Source organism: Neoarius graeffei, chromosome 23 (assembly GCF_027579695.1).
Source record: "Neoarius graeffei isolate fNeoGra1 chromosome 23, fNeoGra1.pri, whole genome shotgun sequence".
NCBI lineage: Eukaryota > Metazoa > Chordata > Actinopteri > Siluriformes > Ariidae > Neoarius > Neoarius graeffei.
The window spans coordinates 49,626,928-49,639,327 of NC_083591.1; the positions used below are offsets into that span (position 1 = coordinate 49,626,928).

The 12,400-nt window shown below is 43.4% G+C and overlaps 1 protein-coding gene across 3 annotated transcripts in view; it reads left to right on the forward strand.

The window, feature by feature from the left end:
* The window catches only part of sugp1 (SURP and G patch domain containing 1), a 55,901-nt gene that overhangs the window by 31,889 nt on the left and 11,612 nt on the right, over positions 1–12,400 (forward strand). For 2 of the 3 annotated variants that reach the window (XM_060906330.1, XM_060906329.1), the window contains 6 exons: positions 2,695–2,818; positions 2,914–3,011; positions 4,178–4,301; positions 10,616–10,935; positions 11,227–11,333; positions 11,654–11,831. In XM_060906330.1, coding sequence (XP_060762313.1) covers positions 2,695–2,818; positions 2,914–3,011; positions 4,178–4,301; positions 10,616–10,935; positions 11,227–11,333; positions 11,654–11,831 — 951 coding nt within the window. The remainder of the gene's footprint in view (positions 1–2,694; positions 2,819–2,913; positions 3,012–4,177; positions 4,302–10,615; positions 10,936–11,226; positions 11,334–11,653; positions 11,832–12,400) is intronic. The other variant, XM_060906331.1, reaches the window with a different exon arrangement.

Genomic DNA, 12,400 nt, shown 5'->3' on the forward strand with positions numbered 1-12,400 from the left:
ACTCGGGGGGATCCGAGATTCCCTGAAACAGACATGAGATCCCTTGAAAACATGATTTGGGAAATGTTGGGGGGTCTCTAAAATATTGGCAAAATGACGTTTATTGACATAGCAATCGTGTGTAACGGGAAGCATTTGCATATCCGAAGTGAGCGCGCGATGGAGAGCCGCGCTCTGAGACAAGCGCAAGCACCAGCCCGAAAATATCGGCATAGTTCGAACACTGGTTGTACCAATGGTTTTTTTTGTTTGTTTTTTTTTTTTATTGCAGAGCATAACACGTCTTGTCACAGCCACTGCAAAGTGGGGCTGGAGCCGCCGATGGGAAAACGAAACCTAAGCCGAGCACCGTGGCTCTTCGGGGGAGGGCAGAGGACTCTGGCTGTGCGGGGCGTGGCATTACAGTCTAGCTGCTATCGTTTTCCTAAGCAAAGTCTCTGTTCCAAGTTCCTGGCAGTTTCAAAAGCTTATGAAAAACCTACATCATGTCACAGAGCGTTAATCTCGCGATAAAAAAATTATCGTCGTTAAAATTGAGTCAAGTTAATGCGTTAATAACGCGACATTTTTGACAGCACTAGAATAAACCTATTTATTTTTTTCGCAGTGCGGTTTCCATCAAATCCTGCGCTCTGATTGGCTGGCAAGAGGGTCCGTATCCTATGATACGGACCCCCATTATGGACCTCTGGCAACTCACTCGTTTACAACAAACATAGTAGAATTTTTCGTCAACTTTTTTTTTAATAAGATTTATTTATAAGATTATCAAAAATCTGATACATTTTTGCCAGCATTTCTCAGGAGAATAGCATTAATTTTACAGCATGGATAACGATAACGACAGTGTTCACAGCGAAAGTGAGTTTTACTACCCTGAGGAAGAAGAAATAAAATAAAGCATTTCGGGAGAAAGCTAAAAACCTCCAACTTGCTAACGCTGAGCAAAGACATGGCTGAATCCTGAATGACTCCTATTTGTATAAATAGGGGACTACATAGGTGGCAAAATGTAGGGTTTTTTTTTCCCCCCTGCCTTGGAAGTGCACTTGTATACCGAGGAGGAAGCAATTTGCGTTACAGCCGTGAATGAGGATTCAAAATGGCGGCTCGGCTCGGTTTTCCCTTTCGGGTGCTCTCGTTTTCTGTTAGAATTTGGTAAAGAAAAAAATTAATATATTATTTACCAGCTTACGGTCGGTCCGTATGGCGAAATACCGTGACCTCAGCCTTGAATACTGACCTCGGCCCAGAGGACCTCGCTCAGTACTTTCAAGACCTCGGTCACGGTATTTCACGATACGGACCTCCCAGCTGGTAAATAACATGTATGTATACTTAATTTTGTATTTAATATTTACAGCATATTCTTTAGGTGTTTAGTTATACTCTACATACTGTATGGCCTTTTTCTTTCTTTCTTCCCTCCCCTTGGACATTTTCTCAATATATCCCCTGATGTTTTGGACACCCTGTACTTTTTATTGTTCTTGACTTTGACATGCAAATATAATACTGTACCAGTCTGATTTTGCTCGTGTTAAGCTGAATTTTCCTGTCAAACAAACTTAGTTTTCATTTCAGAAATAAGTTACGAGGGTACTTCAAAAAGTTCTCGGCCTCGGTCACCCAGAAACCGTCACAGGAGAAAGAAAGATTGTTCCTGCATTATTTTTCAACGTAGTCTCCTTTAACTTCAATGCACTCGGTCCACTGATGTTCAAGCTTTGCTACCCCTTTGAGGAAGAAGGTCACCTCTTGAGTCTCCAGATCCTCCTCAACAGTATGGATAACTTCATCACTCTGAAAATGGAGATCAGGCGAGTATGATTTTGGTTTGGATGGTGCCAGGTCGGGTGAAATAAGGTGCATGGGACAACAGGTCAAAGCCACATTTGGCTGCTTCTGCCACTGTGCTGTGTGGATGGACGTATTGTCCTGGAGCAACAGTACGCCAGCTCGAAGTTTTCTTTTCTTTGATTGCTTCTTTTATTTGAGTTTTTGTGGACAGTGTGATAAGGTTTGATAATATGCAGTTATGCCCCTAAATGGGAGTTACGCCTCTTGTTTCCGGGTGAGGCTGAGAACTTTTTGAAGTACCCTTGTATAACTGTTAAAGGCTTGTTTTATTGCTTTAGTGTCTTTTCTCATCTCATCTCATTATCTCTAGCCGCTTTATCCTGTTCTATAGGGTCGCAGGCAAGCTGGAGCCTATCCCAGCTGACTACGGGCGAGAGGCGGGGTACACCCTGGGCAAGTCGCCAGGTCATCACAGGGCTGACACATAGACACAGACAACCATTCACACCTACGGTCAATTTAGAGTCACCAGTTAACCTAACCTGCATGTCTTTGGACTGTGGGGGAAACCGGAGCACCCGGAGGAAACCCAAGAGGGCACGGGGAGAACATGCAAACTCCGCACAGAAAGGCCCTCGCCGGCCACGGGGCTCGAACCCGGACCTTCTTGCTGTGAGGCGACAGCACTAACCACTACACCACCGTGCCGCCCCGCTTTAGTTTCTTTTTGTTTTGTTTTTTAAATATGTGAGCTTGTAGGGCAATGAGCTGTCAAAACATGCTGTTCTGGTGGACACTGCATGTTTCACAGCGTGCCGCACTTCATGTCCTGTCTTATTAGTACACAGTTGTGAATGTGTGAGTTATGGCGGAGTACTCATAGCCTGCTTAAAGTTTCCCCCCCAGAGGATGAAGATTTGGTCAACATCATCAACCGATTGGCTGCTTTCGTTGCTGAAGGCGGGCCAGAGCTCGAGAAGAAAGCTTTGGAAGACTACAGGGGCAATCCCATGTTCTCGTAAGTCCGCTGAATATGTGGCGGAGAGTAAAACCGACTCCACACTTCATCGATGACAGACAAGAAATGTGACTCATGTCTTCTCTTTCTTCTAGGTTCTTATTTGAGAAGGACAGCAAGGAATATCTGTACTTTCGCAAGAAAGTAGCACAAATGAGACAAGTGAGCCATGGCTCATCTACACCAGCTGATGGTAAGAGACCACACATGTTCGTTTCATTTTGAAACTGTCAGAGAGGGAGAGCAATATATTTCTACAAGTGTTTCAATATACAGATATTTAAAAATACACATCAGTCTCACTCTGAGTGTTAAAGCTACAGTCACACTACAGCTCACGATGCTTTGCGATAGGTTATCGATGGAAATGAGGCGTTTTGGTGATGGTGATATCCAGGCGAGCTAAAAGTTGTAGTCACACTGCAGGCAAATACCTGACTGTCGCGCCTTCGCTTGCTCGCTCACAGGACCCAGTCATTATGGGAAACACCTGATGTTGATTTGAGCACAATCAGCACGCGCATGTAAGGACGCTGTTTTGTCTTTTTGTTTTTTTTTTCAGAGGCTTTGTGAACTGTTATCACTGTCGTTTGTTTCTAGCCATGTTTGACGCTGCTTTCGGTTTCATTTGTGTTTTGTTACTCTGACCTTGCTTCGCGTTTCGTTTTTGTAAATATCACGCCTGCTAATAAACCCTCTTCCTGCACTTATGTCCGTCTACCGCCGCATACCTGACAGAATACTTTGCAAAGCCTCTGAAAAGTGTCCTCATATGCGTGTGCTGTTTGTGCTCAAATCAGCATCAGGTGTTTCCCATAACGCCTGTGTCCCAAGCGCGCATACAGTGCGCTCCGAAGGATCCCCGAATGTAAATGTAATATTTTAAGTCTCGGCGAATGTTAGGCTCCCGCGAGTATTGCAGACACGGATTCTAGACAAACGCATCTCGAGAGCCTCAAAGAAGGTTCACCGAGCTTCAGGAAGTATTCCCAAACCCATCTGCAAGTATTCGCTGCTTAGTTTGCCGATGAAAACGTTGCCACCGAATTTCAGTGCATGCATCGAAATTTTTCGCGATGTTTTTGGCCGCTCTCAAGGCGGAGACGCGGCCAAAAAACAACTCGCGGAGCTCGGAGAACATTCGCCGTGCAGCAAACAATTGTTGGCGATGCTACCAATTTTTCATCGCCAAGTATTCGCAAACCCTCGCAAGCTGTAGTGTGACCAGGGCCTAAGAAAGGTTCAAAGATTATCTACGTGCCGCCCCTCCCTCTTTTATTCCTCCACCTGCAGTAGACTGATATGAGGCAGTTGAGTTGTAGTTTGAATTGAGTCCCAGTACTGATAAGCTGCTTAAAGTCTCCTCCTCAGTGGACGAAGACACGAAGAAGGTGGCGGAGAAGCTGGCCCGCTTCGTGGCCGACGGAGGGCCAGAGGTGGAGGCCATCGCTATCAAACACAACCACGACAACCCCACCTTCAGGTGAGACTTTTCACACATCGGCTAACTTTGTGCCATTATGGTTTATTCATAGAAAACACAACGAAATGTCACAAACGCGTGAGATATTCTTAAAAGACTTCTTTTGGTGCCACAACCCTTTTTAAACTAAGCAGAATGCAGCCTCAAATAAAACAAAGTTGTTTTCAAAGCGCAGCAGTGAATATATTCTTCCCCCCCCCCCTTTTTTTTTGTTTTTTAGTAAATCACCGAACCCATAGAATCTGTTTATAAACCACCAACATGTCAACACTTCCTTTTAAATTTATCACCGTTTTTTCTGAAAGGTACATTCTGACTACACAAACAGACTGCGAATCATATACAAGATGATAATATGAAAGATGTATTGTTTGATAAAGTATTCACCCCCTTGAACATTTTCATGTTGTGTAGTCTTTAAAAACTAAGCTTTTCTTAATTGGAGTTGTATATCTCATCTCATCTCATTATCTCTAGCCGCTTTATCCTTCTACAGGGTCGCAGGCAAGCTGGAGCCTATCCCAGCTGACTACGGGCGAAAGGCGGGGTACACCCTGGACAAGTCACCAGGTCATCACAGGGCTGACACATAGACAACCATTCACACTCACATTCACACCTACGGTCAATTTAGAGTCACCAGTTAACCTAACCTGCATGTCTTTGGACTGTGGGGGAAACCGGAGCACCCGGAGGAAACCCACGCGGACACGGGGAGAACATGCAAACTCCACACAGAAAGGCCCTCGCCGGCCACGGGGCTCGAACCCGGACCTTCTTGCTGTGAGGCGACAGCGCTAACCACTACACCACCGTGCCGCCGGAGCTGTATATGACATGGTTATATAATGTTAATTGAAAAATGGACGAAATTACGATTAGATGTTCAACGGGGATGAGGGTTTTCCGCTTTTCGGCGGATTTCCGCTTTTTCTGAATAAAAATCAACCTTTTTATATTATGCCAAATCTGTTGAGATTTTTTTTTTCATTTATTGAGGGGGGTTGGGGTATGTTCCTTCGTGATACTCAAGCGTAATTCATTCCTACGATGATGTTGCATGTTTACATTTTCGCCATCTTTAGTCTCGCTAAGTCTCGCGGTAGAATACGTGTTATCTACAATGCAATTGGCCAAAACATCGCTGGCGAGAGCATGATAGCCAATCATAACAGTTCTTACAAGAGTGTGGGACAGAACAAAAGCCAATCAGTTCTTACAAAAGTACCTGCATCTGTTCTATTTTATCGAAACTTGCACATATTCATCGTCGCTGCTCTTCAAAAATACGTTTCTCTTTCGCATCGGCTTTTTTACTCAAAATGCCGAATACAATTGACAAGCAAGACGAAGCAAAGGTACGTAAAATCAATGCTGGTATAAAAAAGAGAGAGGACTGACAAGCTCTTGTCTTTGGCCAAAAAGCTGAAGAAGTCGTCGAAATGATCAAATGAAAATGAGAAGTGACTGTGAACTATAAATAATTGTATAAAGTGTACATAGGCATTATCCCATAAACTTAGCATTCGTTTGATTTAGTACATTGAACACGTATATGATAGTCAGTAAATCTGAATTAATGCTGACAGTTTTGAAAACTTAAATATTTCAAAAGACTTTTTGAAGAAATCATATGCAACTAATGAGGACATGGGGAGAAAAGGTCAGTCACCGTAAAATTTTATTTAATGTATGAACATTTTGATAATTAATAAAACTTAAGTTTAATGTGAATTTAGTTTGTCGTTTTTGTTGATCATGAATTATAACCATACCCTTGAATGTAGAATGTGATTTTTATCTTGAATTCAAACAATACTCCTATTGATTTGAAACACATTTTCATGTAAATATATAAAAAAGACAACAGTTTTTGTTTTTTTGTTTTTTAATCTACTACAGCTCAGATTGCAGGACAAGTGGTTTGTAAGGCCTTATTTTTCAAAATTTTCCGGGGGGGCATCTTGTTTTGTGCTTTTTTGATGACCACCCACTCTCATCCCTGGTTCAATTTTAGGCTTGCTAATACAGAATTGTGTACGTATTTGCACATTTTGTCAGCAGCTGAGTTTGTCCTCAAGTTTATTGGGGGTGTAGTGGTTAGCACTGTCGCCTCACAGCAAGAAGGTTCTGAGTTCTTTCTGTGTGGAGTCTGCGTGGGTTTCCTCCGGGTGCTCCGGTTTCCCCCCACAGTTCAAAGACATGCAGTTAGGTTAACATGGGGCGGCCTTGGGCTGAAGTGCCCTTGGGCAAGGTAACTAACCAGAGTGTGGCTGCCCACTGCTCTGGGTGTGTGCACGCGCGTGTTCACTGCTTCAGATGGGTTAAATGCAGAGGATGAGTCTCACTGTGCTCGAGTGTGCATGTGACAAATAAAGGTTTCTTCTGTATTGCTCTATTTTACCCCTAGTGGAATTACAGAGACTAGCGCCCCCCCCCCCCCCCCCCCCCCCCAATATTTAGAGGTGTTTCACACTGAAAGTGCATATTCTGGACCAATTTTGTGTGTGTGTGTGTGTGTGTTTTTTTTTTTATGAAAGTATGTCCCTTTACACACTCATCCAGAAGGGTGATTTTGCACAAGGCCATCTTTCTACAGCAGAAAAAAATAACAAAACGCGTCTGGAAAAATCAGGGCTTTCCACAAGTGCCGGCTGCCGGCCATACAGCCGACTACACAATTAAGTCCAGCCGGCTACTTTAATGACATTTTTGTAGCCCACAGGCTCTAAATATTAATTTTCGATTTTAATAAAATTAAATGTTTATCTAACGGACTGACAATAATGTCAAACTGAACCGCACTCATTTAAGTTGTGATTCGCGCTGTTTGTACTGATAATAACCACAAATTCCCCGCAGACTTCGTTGATCAAGGGAGAGTAACTCATCTGCGGCCCCGACATGCGGTGTGTGCGCGCGCACTCGGCAGAGGCAGTAGTGTGTCGGGGCTGTCGTGTGTGTGTGTGCGCGCGCGTGTGCACTCGGCGGAGGCAGTAGTGTGTCAGGGCCATCGTGTGTGCACGCGCGTGCACTCAGCGGAGGCAGTAGTGTGTCGGGGCCGTCGTGTGTGTATGTGCACACGCGCGCACTCGGCGGAGGCAGTAGTGTGTCGGGGCTGTCAGAGGGAACAGAAGCAGAGATAACACTTATTTTGTCTCCGGTAAACCAGTCTTCTCTCGTTCAGTTACGTGCTGGCATCAAAAGACACCGTTGGTTGTAAATGAAACCAAACTGAGTGGTTGGAGTGTATTTTCATACACAAATGGAGAAATGTTCGCTGAGTGTTTAATTGTGTAGCCCCACTGCAGACCGTTGTCGTTGTTAATTCATAGCATGCTCAGCTGCGTGAATGTGTCATGCACCGAAAATAAGAGATTTACAAGCCAGGAACGCCTCATGATGCAATACGCAAGAAAAGAAAGATGATTTACTGCCATTTTACTTTGTATTTGAGTAAAGTGAATAAATAAATGGTCTGTGGAAAATACATTTAATCCTGGGAACTGCGTGCACAGGAGTTTGTGTTTACTCCCCCCCCCTGGCTGGCTACTTATTTGTCATGGCTGGCTAGTATGAGCCTTAGTGGAAAGCCCTGAAAAATCCCAAGGGAGTCTGGAGCCAGATTCGTGACGTCACCTGCGGAAGCGCCAGCAGGCTGCGCGAGCTTTGCACGGTTTCAGTGCACAGCCTGTGTAGACCAAGCGCTCCCGTTTCTCTCTCATTGTCCGGTCTTTTGGGAAACGATGAGTCCTAATCCCATCAAGATTGGTGTTGCTACACCCTCCTACGATACATCTGTTAACCATTTTAATAATTACGCAATAACGTTGAAGAAATTTGCAGAAAAGCACCAGGTCGTTTTCTCATAAACAAACCAGCGCTGACGTAGGATTCAGAAGGAGGTGTCACACAGATGACGTCACGAAAATCAATGTTTGCCGGGAAATCCAAATGCCAAGTTTTTTCAGAGGCGGACCAATTCGCCTCAAATGGCTTGATTTCAACTGAATTTTTCTGGTATTGCGCAAGGTAAAAACATTGCAGAGGATGCAGAATGTTACAGATATTTGACCAAAGTTTAATATAAAATAGGAGAATTACAGTGATCTTGCTCCTGAATTTACCCGTGATATGCACTTTAAGTGTCTTTTGAGCTGTAAACTAAACAATTTGTCTGTATTGTGATGAAACACATCAATGCTGGTGTTAATCTTGACAATTTTTTTTTTTTGAAAATTGCTCAAAGCACCATCTATTGGTTAAAATCATGCTGAACCTTGCAAGGCTGATGCTGACATAGGGCCCGTTTACACGAGGACACTGTCGGGTAAAAACGACTAAATATTTTATCGGAAGTGCCTTTCGTCTACACGGGGACGGCGTTTCCGAGGCTGAAAAACGGAAAAAATTGAAAACGCCTTCCAGAGTGGATAAGTTAAAAACAGCCCCCGTTGCATATCCGTCTAAACTACCCAATACGCGAAACTCCGCTCGGATCTGCTCACGTCGGGTACGCGTTTACGTCATACATATGTCATATACTGTACATGCCAGCCCGGGAAGTAAGAAAGTAAGTAAAAAAGTAAGAGCATGTCTGATTACATCGATCCAACGGACCTTCAAGCTGCTCTGGCAGCTTTAATAAACGTCCAGGAGTCCTTCGAACATCTATACCGAATCTGCACATATACCGTTAATGAACAGAGGCGGGTATAGTATGCTCTTACTTTTTTACTTACTTTCTTACTTACCATAGCTAGAGTAGTCAAAGTTTTCGCGGCGCAGATCAGACAAGACGGAAGACGTTGCGCATGCGTGCAGACATGGCGGAGGTCTTTCACAGCACCACCTGGCATGCACATCCAATTGAATTCCACACATTTATGCGTCACCGCAGATTTCCTCCTTGAAAACAGTCGTGTAGACGCGGAAAAAAGCGAGAACGAAAACGGACTTTTGCGTTTTTGTTTCAGACCGTCCCCGTGTAAAGTGGGCCATAGAGTCGACCTTTTAGCACAGCTCTACATTGTGGAATTTAAAATATATTTGTATTTATTTTACGCCCTTTAATCAGAACTGTGCGGCCGACCTCCCCAACCCCTGTCCCTGAGTGGGAGTCTGTGAAACTGCACTTATTTTCAAATGTATGCTGATTGAGACTCCTCATTCGCAGGAGTTTATTCTGGTGCCCCGCTCCTTGCTCAGTTTTAGCTTTTTTTTTTTTTTTTTGTCTTCCGTCCAGAATTCTGCAGTGGGTGGGGTTAGGCTCAGAGGTGGGGCTGAAGTTACACTCTGAATTCAATTATGATTTAAATTTAGAACAGGCCATATTAGAGCCTGCTTTTATCTTTATTGCTTTCCTTTCTGTTAAAAGTAGGATCTTGGAGGCTTGCTTTTTTTTAGTGTGTGTATATAATATTAGACTTTACATATAATTAAAAAAAAAGGTTTTACAACAGTACAAGTATATTGCTGTAAAATGTATTTATGTAGTGAACAGATTACAAGGGGTAACATGCATCACCAGTGCACTTCCTGGTTTTTACCTTGCCTAATGCTGCGTTCATGTGCTATGGGAAGATGATATTTTCCAGTTGGGAAGTGGTATTTACCAGTGTGTTGTGTTCACATGCTTTTGTTGTTGTTGACAAATTAAAGATGGTGGACCAGATTCAGAATCAGGCCTGTTATTTGGCTAAAACAATTATAGATTGCCTTGTTCATCAGCTGCAGCAGTAATATGAGTTATCAAAAGTCAAAAGGTAAATAATGCTGAATATTTCCTGATCATGACAAGTAGAGATTTTCTTAACACATTGAATGCCACGCAGTTTTTGGAAATTTGGCTGTAGCCACAATGAGAGTAGCCAGTATCTAGATCATTGTTGGCGTTCTTTGGACAGCCACAGAATATTTTGTATTAGGCTATAATATACATATTATAACGTGACTCGTTTAAAAGGTGAGAGTCAGCTTTCCGTAGGTGAAAACCACTTCTTTCTTGGTTCATAAGCTAGTCTTGTACCACTCGCCGCCATGTTGAAAAGGTTAAAGTTCATCTCATCTCGGCAGCTCGTGTATCAAAATTGCCCAGTGGAAAATACCACAAGAGGGGGCGTTCATGTGTGCTTTCCATGTCGGCGTTTGGTATTTACCATAATTCCCATAGCACATGAACGCACCATAATCGTGTTCAAAGCATTATTAGACTAGACTAAAAAGATCAAAACAAACCATATGACCTATAAATTTTATGTTTAAAATTTTAATGGCTTTAGGATATGACTGAGAATCGTGTCCCTTTTCTCTAGCTTCCTGTATGATCACCAAAGTCCAGCTCACCACTTCTACAAGTCCAGAGTGGAGCATTACCGTCAGGCCAAAAGCCGATCTGCACCTCCGTCTAACGTCGAGTCCTCTTCAGGCACCAAGCGCCCGGTTGCAGCTCCACCATCTCCCAACAACTTCAGTTCAGCCCAAACAGAGCAGAATCAGGACGACGCTCCTACAGGCGCAAAGCGCAAGAGGAAGAGTCGCTGGGGGTCCGAGTGTGACCGGGTGGAGCTGCCGGACCCCTCTGTCGTCGTCCCTCAAATGGTTAAGCCAGATCCTGATGCTCCCTCGCTGTCTGGTACTCTACTATGTTTGTGTCCTTTAATAATCTCACATCATAAGCATATGCCATATTATATACATGGACCTGTAAACTAAGCGCACACCTAAACTGGTTGTTTAGCGTTCTCCTTCTGCATAGTTAGGTCGTTGAAATGAAATGAAGCAACATGGCAAAGCCAAGCAGCAAATGTTTTAGTCTGTTATGTAAGTACAGACTTAGCCAAGTATACAGCATAATAAGAAATGAAAACGTGTGTTCGATTTTGTGTGTGTGTGTGCGTGCGTGCGCAATGTCTCTGAATTACAGAGCAGGAACTGATAGGATTGGGTTATAAGAAAGGGAAGCCTGTTGGTCTGGTGGGAGTCACAGAACTCTCTGATGACCAGAAAAAACAACTCAAAGAACAGCAGGAGGTACGAAACACACACACTGCACTGTGCTGTTAGAAATCTGACTTTTTAATATTTTATTTAAAATAATGTAGAGATGCTCCACTCTGCATTCATAATTTTTAAACCAATGGTGAAAATTTTTTTTTTTTTAAACAAATCACAAGAAGAGTACATAAATGCTTCTATTTGTTTAGAACACTGCAATGGTTATCTAATTTATAAATGCAAGTATTATTCAGTTGCGTTGATGCCAAGATTTGGTTTGCATTTGAAGGGGGATACACGAGGTCATTTTTGTCAAGTCTTCTGTTACATGCATTGTTTGTGCAATATGTATCCAGATGCAGGAGATGTTCGATATGATCATGAAGCACAAGAAGGCAATGCAGGAGATGCAGCTGATGTGGGAGAAGGCTGTGCGAGATCACCAGCACGAGTACGACAGCGACGAGGAGATCGACTCCAAGAACGGCACCTGGGAACACAGACTCCGAAAGATGGAGATGGAAAAAACAAGGGGTCAGTGATTTTGTCTTGGAACATGGGGGTTACAACTAGCAATACATCTAACAGAAATGAGGGTTTGGCTGCAGTTTTTTTTTTTTTTTATACAATTACCGTATTTTTCAGACTATAAGTCGCACTTTTTTTCATGGTTCGGCTGGCCATGCGACTTGTACTCCGGTGCGACGTATATATGTTTTTGGGGGTTTTTTTCACCGCGGAATAACTGGAGCTGATGCCGAGTCTGACGACAGCCACGCAGAAGAAGAGGAAACGGTGCTTCGTCTGCCGCTGGAGTTGGCAGAGTTGTTCAGAAGCGACACCGAGGATGAGGAATTCAATGGATTTGCTGATTTGGAGTGAAATCGTCGGCTTGATAAACTTGATTGACCTGTGTTTTATTATTAATGATAGGCCTATAGTTATTTAAATAAGTTATGTAATGATTTTAGGCAGTGCTTAATTTGTGAAGTGGGAGGTCCCGGAACGCAGGAGGTGGGTGGGTCCGGCGCATTATGATCTTAGAAAACGCTTTAGTGACGAACAGTTACAGACAGTAATATGTTGTGATATTATGTTATATT